General features: G+C 41.2%; 1 protein-coding gene across 6 annotated transcripts in view; it reads right to left on the minus strand.

Annotated features, from left to right (window-relative positions):
• The window catches only part of MARCHF6 (membrane associated ring-CH-type finger 6), a 1,566,402-nt gene that overhangs the window by 1,411,100 nt on the left and 137,037 nt on the right, over positions 1–18,265 (minus strand). For all 6 annotated transcript variants that reach the window (XM_077491957.1, XM_077491954.1, XM_077491953.1 and 3 more), the window contains one exon: positions 4,462–4,534. In XM_077491957.1, coding sequence (XP_077348083.1) covers positions 4,462–4,534 — 73 coding nt within the window. The remainder of the gene's footprint in view (positions 1–4,461; positions 4,535–18,265) is intronic.

Consider the following 18,265-nt stretch of genomic DNA (forward strand, 5'->3'; position numbering starts at 1 on the left):
ACTCCTCGTGCCCCCCTGGTGAATGATGTAAGCCACAGCCATGGCATTGTCGGACTGAATCCTGACAGGACAGTCCCTCAGTCTGACCATCCAGGACTTTAGAGCCAGGCGAACTGCCCGAATTTCCAAAATGTTGATAAGCAAGGTCCTTTCCAACTTGGACCCCTTCCCCATGGACAGAATCCTCTGGAGCCAGACGAATTGGAAAATCAAAGTCCTGAACCTTCTTGTTCCAGGCCGACAGGATTGCGTTTTGTAGCAATCTTGAATGAAACTGAGCTTAAGGGATGGCCTCAAAGGAGGCAACCATTTTTCCCAATAGTCTCACACAACCGAATGTAAGGCTTTTTCTTTACCTTGATGAAATGAATTAGTTCTACAATGGAACTGATTCTTTTCTGGAGTAGAAATCCCTTTTTCAGTATGGTATCATGACCAGACCCAGGTACTGTAATCTCCTTGATGGTTTTAAAAGGAGGATTTTTCTAGGTTGAGAATCCAGGCTAGAGATTCCAGGTAGCTTAACGCTGTGACCAGACTGTGGTTTAGAACTGAAACTGAATGATCTATTAAAAGTAGATCGTCTAAGTAGGTTAGGACTGTTATACCCTAGCCCTTAATCTGGCTAAAGGAGGCGCCAGAATTTTTGAGAACACCCGTGGTGCTGTGGCTAGACCGAATGGCAGGGCCACAAAATGATTTTCTACTTCGAAGCACAGAAATTTCTGGTGACCGAGAAATATTGGCACGTGGATATATGCATCTTTTGATAATCGATAGAAGCCAAAATTTACCCTCCTTGGAGGATGGCTACAAGCGACCGGATTGACGCAATGCGAAAGGATCGGATATTCAACTGCAGATTCAGATCTCTGAGAGCTAGAATAGGTCTTACTTCCCCGTTTGGCTTTGGAACGGTAAAGAGGTTTGAATAAAAACCTGTGCCTCGTTTCTCTAAGGGAACTTCTGATATCACCCATTTGGATAGTAGATGATCCAGTGTTAGAAGGAGAGCCTTCTTCTCTGGATCCTTGGAAACATTTGACCTTAGAAACCGAGGAGACGGAAAAACTCGGAACTCTAGTTTGTAACCTAGAGAAATGGCAGAAGCCACTCATCTGTCTTCACAATGCTCCTGCCAGATCCTTGAGAATTGCAGGAGCCCTCCCCCCACCCAAGCGAGTGGGGGTGCCCCTTCATAAGGGGGCTTTAGCACTCTATTTTGTGGGCTTTCTGTCCCAAGATCTCTTCTGACCCTGGTGCTGCCCTTGAGGTTTTCCCCTTGAACCTGACGCTTGATGCCGTCGAGACTGCCTAGAGGCTGATGCCCCTGGTACAGGAGAAGAAGCCTGCTTAAAGGAGAAATGTCTGAATTTCTTCTTTACTGGTAAAAGAGAGCTTTTGCCATTAGAGATGTTCTGTAGGTATTTATCCAAATCAATAAAATCAGCGCAATGTTGGGCCTGTTCATCAGGCAGAAATTTAAACATCTCCTCAATCTATTCCTTAATGGACTGGGATACACCCATTGCGGCAAGAACCGGCTGCGCTGCTAAACTTACTAAAGCCATATGGTTTTATAAAGAAGCTCTAACTTTTTATATCTGTATTTTATATATGGATCCTTTAACATGAGCGCATCATCAACCGGACATGTGAGATCCTTATTCACTGAGGCAATCGCAGCATCAACCACTGGAACCTCCAATTTCTTATAGAAATAGTCTTCCATAGGATACAGTGTGGAGAATCTCTTAGGAGGATAACATTGTTTATCCGGATGTTCCTATTCAACATACATAATCTTCCTTAGCCATGCATGAATAGGAGAGGCATCCCCAGACGGAGGAGGTTTTAATTATCCTAACTTAGAGGTGGGATCATCAAGAGCCTGCGAGCTGCAAGTAGCAAAAAAGTTGAATGAACCAACTTAGTAAGAGTGCACAAGCAAGCTGTCTTATGATGTTACTCCTACTATATTAGGATCCTCAGAAGAGGATAAACCAGTATCTTCCAAATCTTTGGGAAGATCTGCCTGATCCCTAGCATCCTGAACCTCCAAAGGAGGGCCTTGAGCACTAGATGGGGATCTGCTACGATTAACCCCACTATGGAGGGATAAAATAACATCACTCTTTTCCAAATTGGCAATGGTAGAAGACAAAACCTCTCATGTAACATACTCAGGGGCTGAAGCGTCTTGTGCGACTGCATGGCTCAATTTGACCAGCCGCAACACTCTCAGAGGAGGATGACATTCTTTTGGAAAGGGTTTTAAATTTGTTGTGTAACCACTGACCCCTTAGAACCCTTAGAGGAGTTCCTGGTCCCTTTGTCACTCATAGCTTAAAGCACAAAGCAGAGGCACTACCAGCAAAATAATGTAAACTTGCTAGGCTATAGTAAAGCACAATAGCTTCTATTAATCCCAGCTTCTTACAGTACAATGTGTCAAACCTGATCCAGCCAACCTCTCTGCTCTGTCCCTCCACCGCCAGGCTGCAGCTTCACTCACAGTGCTTTAAACACTTCCTGGACGTGTGGCCGGCATCTGACGTCATTAGCCACGAGCCCCCCCCCCCCCCCCCCCAACACGAAATACCATGCCGCCGCCCCCTTTCTTTTCAAAGAAGAGCATTTTCCCAGCATATGCAGCATGGTGGGGGGGGGGGTAAATCCTCCGCCGAGTGGCCTCTGTCTACTCTTTTTCAAAAGCAAAGTGGTAACTGTTCTGGCATTATTCCCTGAAGCCAATCTGGGGGCACAGGAAGACACCAGACCCCCCCCCCCTTTTCTTACCAGAGGGTATGTTCCGCCTCAGAGGAGAGGAGAGCGAAGTCCACTGCTGTTTCCAGGCTAAGGATGGTGAGTGCGCAATGCAGCCCCCAGTGGTGACACATAGGCATGACAACACTATACATAACAGGAGAAATTCGTGAGAAAATCTCCCTTACTTTAGCCTTGCAGCAGGGTTTTATCAGAGATAAAGTTCCAATCTTCAACCTTCATGGTAGGCTCCGAGACCTTATAGGAGACTTTCAGGAATCAGGGAACCTCGGGTTACCCATAATCCTGGACCTGCGACAGCACCCTGCCAGTAAAAACTGTATGGCCTAACTACCAAAAAGTACTGGGATCCCAGGGCCCAGCTCTCTAAATAGAAGCGTTCGCAAGCAAAACCTAATTTCTTTGGACACGAGGCCCGGGTACCATTCATTTAGCCCATGAAAAGACATTAGAACGGATCTGGTCAGCATGGCTAGCCCTCATCAAGGATTACTACCCGTGGAGCTCAGCACAGCACATATTTACTCGTGACCAACACCTTAGACACTGGCGGAAAAAAAAAAAACTGAGGACTCCCAGTAATGGGAGGAATTATATAGGTGAGTACAGGGGTGTGCCAGTGTCCAGCACCTGTTGGTCCGATATATAACCCACATAGTAATTACTATGGCTCTGTGTCCCCTAATGTAAGAAAAGAAAAAAAGGTTTTATAATAAAAAAAAAAAAATATATATATATATATATATATATATATATATAATATAGTGTAGAAAACCTCCCCAGGGAGGCTGCCCCCGAAAAAGGGCATTTCAGCCCAGGCAGTCCTTAGCACCTAGCACAGAGACCTGACAGAAGAATATAATAGCTGTGAGCCGGAGGAGACTGAGGTACACCAGGTATTACCTTTTTTGGATTTATGTTTCCTATATTAGGTTGGAGGAGCATCTCTCTAAAAGCCATCCTGAAAGATGACTAGGTAAAAAACAATCTTTACAAAGTGGTGTTTCTGTTTAGGATCCACATACATACATAGATAAAGAGAAATATATATTTAGTAGGGAGAAAGGCAGATGAATATAATACGGATGTTGAAGTCATATGTGACCAACTACGTTTTAATAATGACTTTAACCATGGCACATAGGAAGCATTCTGGCAACGGAATTGATGGCTGTACAGTGCACACCATAGTTGCATGGTTCACAATGAGAGTTTCATTTGATATTCTTATTAATTTATTTAACAGTTGTCTATTGATATATCAAACCCAGTCAGTATCCTAGGAAGAAGTAGCCCATTCCCACCTGATGGAGAGACAGGAATACAACAAATGTTATACTGAAATCCCCTCAGTACTTAGACAAAATAAAGAAAAAAAAATTATTTATATATATATATATATATATATATATATATATATATATATATATATATATATATATATATATATATATATATATATATATATATATATATATATATATATATATACACACACACACACACATTGCTCAAGTCTCAAAGTTATGTGAGCTGGGGTAAGTAAATATTACCAGTCTACTCATACTCCATTTTTGTAGATGCCGTTTAAATTTGAGTAAAATAAAAATGACCTATTGAAATGTGTACCAATGGGTCAGTGACACAAATATGAACTTTTAAAAAAAAACTTACGTGGACAACATATCCAACGGTAGAGTCAGTAGTGAGCTCACAGAGCCAGTAAACAGACACTTGTAAATACGACCTGCAAAGAAAATACACACATGACTATGCACAATCTTCTACAAAAAAGGCCAATACAAAATAAAATACATAATCTGCATGATAAATTAAACTCTGAATGAATGTATTTGGCAAAGAATCATTGTTCCAAACTTGTGGATAAAGTACACGATAGTAGTTAATTTCTTACTGAAAAAGTGGAGTGCTGCCACGGGTTTTGCTTTTTAAAATACCTTTGAAACATGTTATGTGTTCCACAAATTTTTAGGGTGGAACAGGTAACATGGACCAGCATTTGCAGCCTCTCCCTCACTGACAGTGGGCTACAGATCTTCTCCCCACACCAGCTGTTGCTATTTGAAAACAGTGTGGCCATTTAGGGCTCCACCCACATGGCTGCATCATTCATAGTTTCCTGTAAATGAATGTATAAATATATCAAAATCAGACTGAACTGAAAATGTATATATCTTATGACAAAACCAGCATTTCAGCAATAAACATATTAAAATGGTAATCCAATGTGTCCATATATTCCTCCAGGTGTGCACATTTGTGATGTTCTTTATTTACAAAGTATTTTTTAAAGTGAATGGGCTGCTTGGAAATGCTCCAAAACACCCAAAAAAGGCACGTGGAAATGTTTGTTCCTGCTCTGTGGAGATGTGAACAAGGACTGACAGCTGAGTGTCTCCAACCATTCCCTCATATGCTCCATAGTGACTAGAAGCGTTTTTGGTGTTAATTGTTGTATATTGTTAAGCTTGTTCAAAAAATCAGTGGTGTCTTGCAGGAAACTAGCAGTGTTTATATCACGGGCTCATACAGCTGTACCTCCAGTAATGTGGTGTACCTGATTCAATGCAACAGGTGTAGCAAAGGGATCTTATGTTGGTGAAACAGGACAAAAGTTGTGAGTGAGGATGAATTTGCACAAACATACCATCAAGGAACATAAGGAAGACAGTTCCTGCACACCTGTGGGACATCATTTCTCACAACCGGACCACACTATAGAAGACTTCAATGTTTCAGTTCTTAAAAGGGAATTCCATAACTATCCAGGAAAGGAAAACGTTTGAACTAAGAATAAAACTTTTTTCATACACAAAACAATGGCCTACATTTAGATATTGGTTTCCTCACCCATTATACTACAGTTTTATGACCCACTCTGACTATCATCATCCCCCCCAATATAAAATACCTTTCTGGCAGGCACAACATTTTTTGGAGACATTGGGACCTACGGATAGTTACGGATCACCACGTACAAAATTTGAGACATATTGTGAGGAGTGGGAGCCTCTTTCCCATATTGTCTCTAAGATGTACGCATTGTTGACAGCACCTCAAGAGGACTTTATATTGACAAGTCTGGGTAAGTGGGAGAGAGACCTAGATCAAATGTTCACACCAGACCAACGTCAGAAAATAATACACCTGACGTTAAAATCATCCAGGTGTTCTAAGATACAGGAGTTGAATTACAACTTATTAACACTTTGGTACTATACTCCGTCAACATTGAATAAATGCTTCCCAGATGCATTAGATGGTTGCTGGAGAGGCAGAAAAAAAAGGGGTTTTTTTGCTGGTTTTGGTGGCCCTTTAGGGTTTTGGGCCACAGAGTAAGAAGAGGTAAAGGGGAATTGTTTTTGTTCTATATGTATAAAAATATATAAAAAAAAAAAAAGGAATGTAGACTTTGGAATTGGAAAATGTGTTTTGGTTTTTAACTATGTTCACAAATAAATCTAGAGTAACATACCACTTAATTGTTCATCTCTGTATTCCTGTAAAAAAAATAAAAAATAAAATTGCAGTTGTAATGAAAAACTGACCAGCAGTTTTCATCAATAGTGATAGGCAGCTACTGATGAACTCAGGGAGGAAAAAAAAAAAACGTGTAAGCCACAGCCGTGGCATTGGCGGACTGAACACTGACAGGACAGTCCCTCAGTCTGACTGTCCAGGACTTCGAGCAAGATGAACTGCCTGAATCTCCAAAATGTTGATAGGCAAGGTCCTTTCCAACTTGGACCACTTCCCCTGGACAGAATCCTCTTTCAGGACTGCTACCTAGCCTAGAAGACTGGCACCCGTAGTCACCACTTTCCAAGAGACTGGTAGAAACGATTTTCCTTTTTGAAGGTTGCTGGATTTGAACCAATTTAGGCTTTGACATATATTGGGAGCCATACGAATTGGAAAATCTAAGGCCTTTTGTAGCAATCTTGAATGAAACTGCGTGTAAGGGACGGCCTCGAAGGGGGCCACCATTTTTCTCAGTCTCTTGCGCAACTGAATGGAAGTTTTTTCTTTGCCTTGATGAGTTAAATTAGCTCTACAATGCACCCGATTCTTTTCTGGGGTAGAAATACCTTTTTCTGTATGGTATCTATGACCAGACCCAGGTACTGTAATCTCCTTGGTTCTAAGGGGGATTTTTCTAGGTTGAGAATCCAGCCTAGTGATTCCAGATAGTTTACCGTTGTGACCAGACTGTGGTTTAGCCCTGAAACTGAATGATCCATTAAAAGCAGATAGTATAAAGTAGGCTAGGACCGTTATGCCCTGAGCCCTTAGTCTGGCTAAAGGAGGCGCCAGAATTTTTGAGAACACCTGTGGTGCTGTAGCTAGACCAAACGGCAGGGCCACAAACTGAAAATTATGATTTTCTTCTTTGAAGCACAGAAATTTCTGGTGAGCGGGAAATATAACTTTTTGATATCGATAGAAGACAAAAATTCCCCTCCTTGGAGGATGGCTACAACCGACCGGATTGACTCCACGTGAAAGTATCAGATGTTCAAGTGCCGATTCAGATCTCTGAGATCTAAAACAGGTCTTACTTCACCGTTTGGTTTTGGAACCGTAAAGAGGTTTGAATAAAAACCTGTGCCTTGTTCCTCTAAGGGAACTTCTGATATCACCGACTTGGATAATAGATGATCCAGTGCTAGGAGGAGTGCCTTCTTTTTCTCTGGATCCTTGGGAACATTTGACCTTAGAAACCGAGGAGACGGGAACTCTCGTTTGTAACCTAGAGAAATGGCAGAAGCCACCCATCTGTCTTGACATTGTTCCTGCCAGATCCTTGAGAATTGCGGGAGACTTACCCCCACCTGAGTGAGCGGGGGCACCCCTTCATAAGAAGGCTTTAGCACTCTGTTTTGTGGGCTTTCTGCCACAAGATCTCTTCTGACCTCAGTGCTGCCCTTGGAGTTTTCCCCTTGAACCTGACGATTGAGTCCGTTGAGACTGCCTAGAGGCGGATGTCCCTGGTACAGGAGAAGAAGCCCACTTAAAAAGATAAATGTCTGAATTTATTCTTTACTGGTAAAAGAGAGCTTTTGCCATTAGAGATCTTTTGTAGGTATTTATCCAAACACGACGCTTCGGCTGACCAACTTTTCAGCCAAAGAATTCTGCGAGAATGCACTACTCCAAGCATAAGCCGTGATATCTGAATGACAGCATCTCTCATAGCGTCTACTGTGAAGCACAGTGCATCTGATAAATCAGCGCAATGTTGGGCCTGTTCATCAGGCATAACTTTAAGCATCTCCTCAAACTGTTCCTTAATGGACTGAGATATGCCAATTGTGATCCCAGTCCAGTCCATATCGAGAACTGCGCTGCTGAACTTACTAAAGCCATATGGTTCTTAGAAAGAAGCTCCAACTTTTTATCTGCTGGATCCTTTAACATGAGCGCTTTATCAACCGGACATGTGAGATTCTTATTCACTGAGGCAATTGCAGCATCAACTGCTGGAACCACCCATTTCTTATAGAAACCTTCTTCCATAGGATAAGGTGTGGAGGATCTCAGACGGATAATATTGTTTATCCGGATGTTCCCATTCAGCATACATAAGCTTCCTTAGCCATGCATATATAGGAAAGGCATCCCCAGACGGAGAAGGTTTTAATGATCCTAACTTAGAGATGGTATCATCAAGAGCCTGCGCTGCAGGCAGCAAAAGAGTTGAACAAACCAACTTAGTGAGAGTGCATAAGAAAGCCGTCTTATGATGAGAGGAAATTGAAAAACTCTGGACAGCCACACTCCTAAAGGATCTAATTTCTTGTGCCTTTTATTGTAAAATAAAGATCACATAACACAATACACAGCAAACGTGATACAGAACAAAATGCTGATGCATTTCACACTGAAATCAGTGCTTACTCATAGCTAGTGACCATTGAAAATAAGAAACAAATATATACTCTAAGAAAAACATCATGTGATCTTGATGGTTCATGACAAAAACCCATTGCAGCTAGAGAACTGTGATTTTGAGATCTCTACACATGTTGTCTTTATAATTCGTTCCAAAAACTTGTGGTCGTATGTGCTTTAAATAAAACTCAAAAAAGAGAAAAAAGTAACGAGTGAATGAAAATAATGTATTTTATTTTACTGTGCGCAAATAAAAAGAAAAATCTAATGATTTATGTGCCAAGTGACAGTGTGTATAATAATATACAAATACATGAATTGTAAAGCGTGAAAACCAGAAAAAAAACATCAGTTTATATTCAAACATTATGTATATGTGAACAAGTAAAAACGAAGACAAAATTTTTTTTCTAAAATATGGAGTGAATCTGGGTAACATATACAAATGTAGAAAAAAAGAGATAAGAGGAAAATATATATACCGTGAAACTAAATATCGTATAGTAATAATGTGAAGAAAAAAGTGCCAGTGATATATATAATGTGGTTCCATATACATATTAAGAGTCAAACCAATGGATTTTAGAAAAAAAGTGGCATAAATAGCCATACATGAAGAAATCGAAAATATGTGTATAGTATAGGTAAATGAATATGTATTGAAAGAACCTAAGAATGCTTATATAAACAAAAACTAAATTATCAATGTTTGTGATGTCGCACTGTCGCAAAAAATGGACGATAGAAATGCTTGCATTTAGGCAAATTTATAATAAATATATATATTATAATATATATATATATATATAATAATATATATATATATATATATATAATAATATATATATATATATAAAATAATATATATATATATATATATATATAAAATAATATATATATATATATATATATATAAAATAATATATATATATATATATATAAAATAATATATATATATATATATAAAATAATATATATATATATAAAATAATATATATATATATATATATATATATATATATATATATATATATATATATATATTATAAATATTATATTATAATAATATATATATATATTATATTATAATATATCTCAGAATTCCGGAAAACCCAAAGTATATGTGAAACTAGAACAGGGACAAACCCGTTTAAGCCATCCAATTTAGGATGGCAATCGTGTTCATCACCTTGATCAAAATGACATGCTGCAGCGTGGACTTTATACAATTAATGCTTATGAGTTAAAGCTTCCAGACAACATGTTTAGAGATCTCAAAAATGATATCCTTCCACCATATATATACTGACATGTAGGCCATTGACCAAATGGGTTGTAACCTCTAGTCCCTATTGTATCGTAAAAAAAGGTTCATAGTAGAATACATGTAAAGTAATGAAAGATATGTGTATAATTAAAACCAGAACCAATTTATATATATTCTTGATCGGACAAAGAACAACCGCTGAGCAAAGCAGAACCCCACAGATAATTGGTCGAAGATGTATAAATATTATCAAGTTATTGTCAAGGTATTATCAACGTGTAAAATATATTATCAAACAAAGTAGACTGTATAAATTGGTGAAACCCACAAGCAAACAATCCTAAAAAGGACCTAGTACCTAACAGCTAAAGATGCAAGACCAATCCAGAGGACATAGAAAAAAAAGAGAACTTGGGGAAGACAGAGAAAGAGAATAATGGACAAGTGTACCAATGAAGCACGATATCGTCACTAAATGCCCCTATCCTAGCAAACCAAACAAGGAGGGGGCTTTATATATATTACAATCAATAAAGAAATGCATGTGCAGACATATACACAGCAGTAGCATAAATATACATGACAATGTCAGAACTCATAAATCTAGATCAAATCACTTTAATTGGCATCCCGCAGATATTCTAACCTGACATGAAGATATGAATGGTATATATGTATGATGTTAATAATATTAATGACCAACTGTTTATGTAAACATAAAAGGCAAACGCAAGGGATGCAAAAAGGTTGAGCGAACCAATTTAGTAAGTCTTGTGTTGTTACTCCTATATTAGGCTCCTCAGAAGAGGATAAACCAGTATCTTCCAAATCTTTGGGAAAGATCTGCCTGATCCCCAGCGTCCTGAACCTCCAAAAGGAGGGTCTTGAGCACTAGATGGGGATCTGCTACATTTAACCCCACTATGGAGGAATAAAATAGCCCCTCAGAAGAGTTCCTGGTCCCTTTGCAACTTATAGTTTAAAAGCACGAAGCAGAGGCACTACCAGCAAAAGAATGTAAACTTGCTAGGCTATAGTACAGCACAACAGCTGCTATTAATCCCAACTTCTTTACTCTACGATGTGTCAAAGGGAAATGCCTGTGTCAAACCTGATCCAGCCAACCTCTCTGCTCTGTCCGTCCATCACCAGGCAGCAGCTTCACTCACAGTGCTTTAAATTGGTCGTAAACCCTTACAAATCACTTTGACCTACAGGTAAGCCTAGATTAAGGCTTACCTGTAGGTCAAATAAATATCTCCTAAACCTACACGGTTTAGGAGATATTTATTACAAGACAGTGACAGCTGTCTACTGCGCATGTGCCGTAGACAGCGGCGTGCATGCACACTATCGCCGTTAGCAGTGTGCCGCTGAGTGGCCGGAGCAGCGATACCCGGAAGATGGATGCTCTAGACTACAGGGGACAGCGGTGACATAGCTGGCTCCTGTGTCAGGTGAGTGACACATAATGGTCTACTATGCGATGCATAGTAGCCCATTATGCTTCACCTTTGCAGGGAGACAAAGAGGAAGTGAACCCATCAGGGTTTACTTTCCCTTTAAGCACTCCCTGAAAGTGTGGTTGGCGTCCGACGCCATTACCTACCCCCCACTGCGTGGAATACGGCCCCCCTCCTTTTCCAAGGATAGCATTTTCCCACACGAGCGGTGTCTGCAGTATGGCGGGGGGGTAAAACCTCCACGAGCAGCCGCGGTCTGCCCTTTATTTTTTCCCAAAAAAGAGGCAACTGTCTTGGCATGTCCCCCGAAGGGGAAAAAAGCCAATCTGGGGGCACAGGAAGAGACCAGACCCCTTTCTTACCAGAGGGTCTGTTCCAGCTGGAGGAGAGGCGATGAAGGCTTCTGTGCTGTTTCCAATGTCAGAACGGTGAGTGCTCAATACAGCCATAAGTGGTGACTAAGGATGAGCCGAACACCCCCCGGTACGGTTCGCACCAGAACCTGCAAACAGACCTAAACTTGGTGTGAACTTTAGAAACCTATTTAAGTCTATGTGACTTGAACGTTCAAAATAAAAAGTGCTAATTTTAAAGTCTAATATGCCAGTTATTGTAAAAAAAAGTGTTTGGGGACCTGGGTTACATCAGAGGGGGGGGGGGGGCGGGGGTCACCCGCACATCATTGGGGAAGCCGGGCTTTCCCCTTGCGTCAGAGGGGAGCGGGGTCAGGTGACGGGTGGCCCCGCCCTTCTCATATAAGTAGTATCAGGCTACCGGGTTCCCCGCAGTGTCTCCGGTGGAGACAGATGATGGAGGAGCTGAGCTGGAGGAAGAGATCACCCATCGCTGGACCCTGGAGAGATGATCATCCGTCGCTGGATAGCAAAAGTGGATTACCACCGCTGGAATCTTCTTAATTTTATTTTTTATTTTTAATAAAGGACTTTTGCAACGGTGTGTGTGTGTGTGTGTGTGTCTTTTTTAGCTATTTTTTATACTTTTTGTTTAATGGTAAGGGTACCTTTGTACCCCCTTACCATTTCAAACAGGGGGGATCTGGGGGTCCCCTTGTTAAAGGGGGCTTCCAGATTCTGATATGCAGACCCCCACAACCACCAACCAGCTCCCCTTAAAATCCATGCCAGACCTAAAGGGTCTGGGAAGGATATTTTGGGGGAACTCCACATCATTTTTTTTTTATTTGAAGGCGGGGTTCCCCTTAATATCCATACCAGACCTGAAGAGCCCGGTGATTGAATCTGGGGGAACCCCATGCTTTTTATTTTTTTATCAATGACTTTTAATGACTGTTCTCTATATTACGGGGAGCCGACAATTCATTATAGCCACGAGTGATTTTAAATTACTTTTTTTTCCTGCAGAAATGACACTTTGTGCAGGGACAGTTCTAAGCACGGAAAACATGCACCTCTTCACAGGCATACTATACACACCCCCAGGTACGAAATTTAAAGGAATATTACACTTTTATTGTATCACTTTAAGCATTATTAAAATCACCGCTCCCGAAAAAACTGCCAGTTTTAAAACTTTTTTTTGAATTGATACATGTCCCCCGGGGCAGAACTCAGGTCCCCAAACACTTTTTATGACAATAACTTGCATATTAGCCTTTAAAATTAGCACTTTAGATTTCACCCATAGACTTGTACAGGGTGTTCCGCAGCTTTTCAAATTTGCCACGAACACCCCAAATTGTTCGCTGAACAGGCAATGTTCGAGTCGAACAGGACTCAAACTCAAAGCTCATCCCTAGTGGTGACACATAGGCATGACAACATTATACATAGAAGGAGAAATTGCTGAGAAAATCTCCCTTACCTTATCCTCGCAGCAGGGTTTTATCAGAGATAAAGACCCAATCTTCACCCTTCATGGAAGGCTCCGAGACCTTTTAGGAAACCTTCAGGAACCGGGAACCCTCGGGTTACCCACAATCCTGGACCTGCGACAGCACCCTGCCAGTAAAAACTTTCGTAGTGAGGCCATAAAAAGTACTGGATCCCAGGGCCCAGCTCTCAAAGAGAAGCATTCACAAGCAAAACCTCGTTTGTTCCAACACGAGGCCTGGGTACCATTCATTTAGCCCATGAAAAGACATCAGAATGGATCCGGTCAGCACGGCTAACCCCAGCAAGGATTACTACCAGTGGAGCTCAGCACATCACATCTTTATTCGTGACCAACACCTTAGACACTGGCGAAAAAACGGATGATTTCCAGTAATGGGAGGAGTTATATAGGGGAGTACACGCCTTAGGGGCGTGCCAGTGTCCAGCACCTGTCGGTCCGATATAACCCACATAGTAATTACTATGGCTCGGTGTCCCTTGATACAAGAAAAGAAAGTTCTATCTGCACTCTCTATAAGGAAAACACTTACAAAGCATTATTCTTTTGTTACACAACCCCTACCCCCCTGCACACCATATACCCATTGTCCTCTGATAGCTGCTGGCGGTGCTGTAAGGATCAGGGTACCTTAATCTATATCCATCTATTGGCAGTGCCCATCTTTGCAATCCTATTGGTGCTCAGTCCAGGAACTCCTCCATCAGCTCTTCGAGGTCGATATCACCCTCCTCCAAAAAACTATCTTTTAGAGCCAATCCCCCGTAAATTACCGGGTTTGGCCAAAAAACTGACCAGTCATATCCCCACAGTGGCCAGATGTTTAATAGCCCTCCACTGGAACAGACAAGCCCCACCTACTGCAACAGAGCTCTATGCTAGGATCAAGGATGGGGAGATTATGCTTTCCCTGACGGCACACATTGCAGATAGATTAGGCCGCATTTTGTGTGGTCTGGGAGCCCTGGCATCTCAGAGGCTCTCCCAGGGCTTTAAAGACTCACCTCAGCTTGGGAGTCTGATTCTTTGTGGACCCAGGGATGATGAGCCTCGTTCTTCCTATGTTTCTTATGCTCGCCTTTTACCTTTCTCTTGTATGTTCAATTATTTCCTTTTTATGAATCCAATGAGCATCTGGTTTACTCCATAGGGTCTGAAGTCGATGTTAAACTCTCCATAGGAACCTACCACAATGTTTCTACACATTCAAACTGCCTTGTTTTTCTAGTAGTTCATGTACTATAGGTTAGCTGAATTTGGCAGCAGACTTGGAACCTGTATACGACATCTGAGAGTATTAAAGCATGTATGACATGGCAGATTCCTCTTGGAATTCTGTAATATTTTTAGTGGTCATTCTTTAAGGTTTTATATTTTTCCAATACAAAAATAAAATAAAAATTGTCAATTATAAAAAAAAAAAAAAAAAAAAAAAACACAATGTAAAACTATAAACTCACAAAATCACTTGAAAAACAGCATGTGTGTGTAAAACAAAGCGTGTGGGTGGAGCCCCATACGGCTACACTGGTTTCAAATTGTGGCAGTGGGTGCTGGAAGAGGATCCCCTGCTTGCTGTCACAGGGAGTGGCAATTGGAGGGAGGGAGAGGCTGCAGATGCTGGAATAAGTGGGATGGAAAATTTAACATGTTCCAAAGGTGAACTTAAGGCCAAATCCACCCTAGGAGGCTCTAGACCTCAAAACAATCTTTTTGTGCAAGACCAGAGTTTGTTACAGGACAAGGTTTCCAATTCAGATACATGCTCCATAGAGCACATGGCAATAAGGAAAGCCATGTTGTCGGTGAGTAGAAAGGTAGAATTTCCCTGCTGGGTTCAAAAAGCGGTCTTTAAAGTTCTGAGAGAACGAAAACGAAATCACACAAAAACACCAGTGGCATTACAGCAGAAGCTACTTTACACAACTTGTACAAAAAAGTCTTGTCTAAAGAATGGGAGGATTGTAATTTGATCCATCTGTTCCCTCAATAGGAGTTTGTCTAGATAGAGATGGGTTGAAGCCCCCTTTTGCTTTGCAACAGTGAAGAGGTTTGCGTTAAACCCCAAAACCTTTCTGTAACTGGAACAATGGCAATAACTAACTGGCTCAAGAAGTCTGGCTTGGATCCAACATTAGGGATTAAAGCCTGGGAAAAACAACAGGAACTCTTCCTAGCTTCAGAGGGGCAACGAGTCTTTCAAGTTTGTGGTTTAGGCTTTCTTTGCTGGGGCAAAAGGAGTACTTCTACCCTGAATGACATTCTTTATGGGGGATAGAAATAAGTCAGAATATAGTAATGTAATGGGAGTATTTTAGCCAGGCTTCAGGGGTGATATAAATGCCATACAGGTTTGCCATCTGCATTATACAATATTTTGTTTACAAAACAGCAAAGCGTATTTTAACCACTTGCCGACCGGCCCACGTAGATGTACGTGGAGAGCTGCCGGCCCACAGTACGTTATCTGGCATTTCTGGATAGGGCTGTGCTGTCATGCGCTACAACACAAGAAGATCAGTGGATCCCGGCCAAAGATTTATAGGTCGGAACACGCCAACTGGCTGTGCAAGTGACAGAAGAGAGACCTGTGTTGGTAAATAACACAGGCCTCTGTACAGACAGCACATTACTGAGTAAAAAGACCACCCAGTAAACCCTTTGATTGCTCCTAAATGTTAACCCTTTCCAAGCCAGTGTCATTAGTACAGTGACAGTGTATAATAGCACCATTCACTGTATTAGTGCCACTGGTGATGTCAGTGTCAGTGTCCAATTTCCCACAACACCATCACAGTCCCACTATAAGTCGCTGATCACCGCCATTACTAGGATAAAAATAAATAACTAAATTCCAGTATGTATATACACCATAGTTTTCAGACGTTATAACTTTCACACAAATTAATATAAACATATTGGGATTTTTTTTACCAAAGTTGTGGTAGAATCCACAATGGAAGAAATTAGATTTTTTTTTTTTAGGTTTTTATTGAATAGGTTTCCTAACCGAAAAAAAAAAAAAAAAAACAACATTTTCTGTCTTATTTATATAATAAAAAATAAACTCAGTGGTGATAAAATGCCACCATAAGAAAGCACTCCGAGTGAAAAAACAATGTAAATTTCGATTGGGCAAAAGCAATGAATGGCTGCATTTACTGGTTAAAGTAGTGCAGTGCTAGATAGCAAAAAATGGCCCGTTCATGAAGAACCTTCTGGAGCTGAAGTGGTTAAAGATGAACTCCAGGCATTTTTATATAGGCAATGTAACTATGCATATACCATACCTGGCAGATGCCCCCTACAAGCTGAAAATCGCTAAAGTGGACACTACTAGGTCAGCGATATCCATTTGCTTCCAGGTAGCATGCTGAGCAACCAGCTTGGTGCATTGTAAACATAAGAGGTTGGTCGCTTAGCACAAGTGTCATTCAGGGAGCGCTTTGCATTTTCTGAATGAATAAACAGCTTTAAGTGATTGCAGGACATGGTAATGGGGCGCTGACATCACACTTTTATGGGTATTGTCCTGTAGAGTTTGGGAGGAGTAAATTATCAGGAGTTTTCCAGTCACCATAAAGTACAGGTTAAATTAAAGCGGTTGTAAAACCCTTACAAACCACTTTTTACTACAGGTAAGCCTATAAAATAACGGTTATCTGTAGTTACCGTGGATATCTCTTAAACCTGTATCAGCATGTGCCGACTGCATCAGCCAGCACATGCGCACTGAAGCAACGGCCCGTTTGTGACTTTGCTTCAGCTGACATGCAGTTACCGGCGGCTCCAACGTGCATGCGCAGGAGTGATGTCATCACGGCTCCGGCCAATCACAGCCCCAGAGTCCACAATCCCCAGAAAGAACTCCGGTAGACATGTCCCCGGGCCGCTGTGGGGGCTTCGAACCAAGGTGAATATTTCATAATGAGCTAGTATGCTATGCATACTAGCTCATTATGCCTTTGTCTTGTGGGTTTACAACCACTTTAACCACTTGCCGACCGGCTCCTGAACATGTACATTGGCAGTTAAAAGAGGAATATCTCGGTAAAGGCAGCAGCTGCTGCCACAACCGAGGTATCCATCTTTTCGGGTAGGGGTTCTGTTTACGATAATGGTGGTCTCTGCGGCGGATTCGCTGCAAGATCACAGTTATCGGCGGCGGGAGAGGGGCCACCCCCCCTCCCGCCACTCTCCGCTTGCCATCGGCAGTGGCGGAGGCGATTGGGAACTGTCCGTGGCTAGGTATGGAGACGAGTGAGGGGAAGATGGCCCCCACCTGTCTCCATACTATAGCAGGGCGGAAGCGACGTCAAAAGACTCAAAACGTCACTTCCGCCCATACGTCTTAAAGGGCCATTTTTCTGTTGTCATTTTATCAAATTACAATTTTTTTTTATTAATGTTTTTATTTATTTTTTTGCATTTAAGTCCAAATATGAGATCCGAGGACTTTTTGACCCCAGATCTCATATTTAAGAGGACCTGTCATGCTTTTTTCTATTACAAGGGATGTTTACATTCTTGTAATGGGAATAAAAGTGACCCAATTTGTTTTTGTTTGTATTTTTATTTTGTCACTAACAAATCAATCAAAACAATCAAGTAAAATAAATAAAATCAAGTAAAATAAATAAAACGAGCTTGCGTGCAGAAGTTAATGCATATGTGAGTAGCGCCTGTATATGAAAATGGTGGTCAAACCACACGTGAGGCACCGCCATAATTATTAGAGAGAGAGCAATAATTCTAGACTTGGACCTCCTCTAACTCAAAACATGCAACCTGTAGAATTTTTTAAATGTCGTCTATAGAGATTAAGGGTAAAGGTTTGACGTCATTCCACGAGCAGGCGCAATTTTGAAGCGTGACATGTTGGGTATCAATTTACTCGGCGTAACATTATCTTTCACAATATAACAAAAAATTGGGCTAACCTTACCGTTGTCTTATTTTTTAT

Source organism: Lithobates pipiens, unplaced genomic scaffold (genome assembly GCF_037356315.1).
Source record: "Lithobates pipiens isolate NorthernLeopardFrog02 unplaced genomic scaffold, aLitPip1_a1.2 Scaffold_19, whole genome shotgun sequence".
NCBI lineage: Eukaryota > Metazoa > Chordata > Amphibia > Anura > Ranidae > Lithobates > Lithobates pipiens.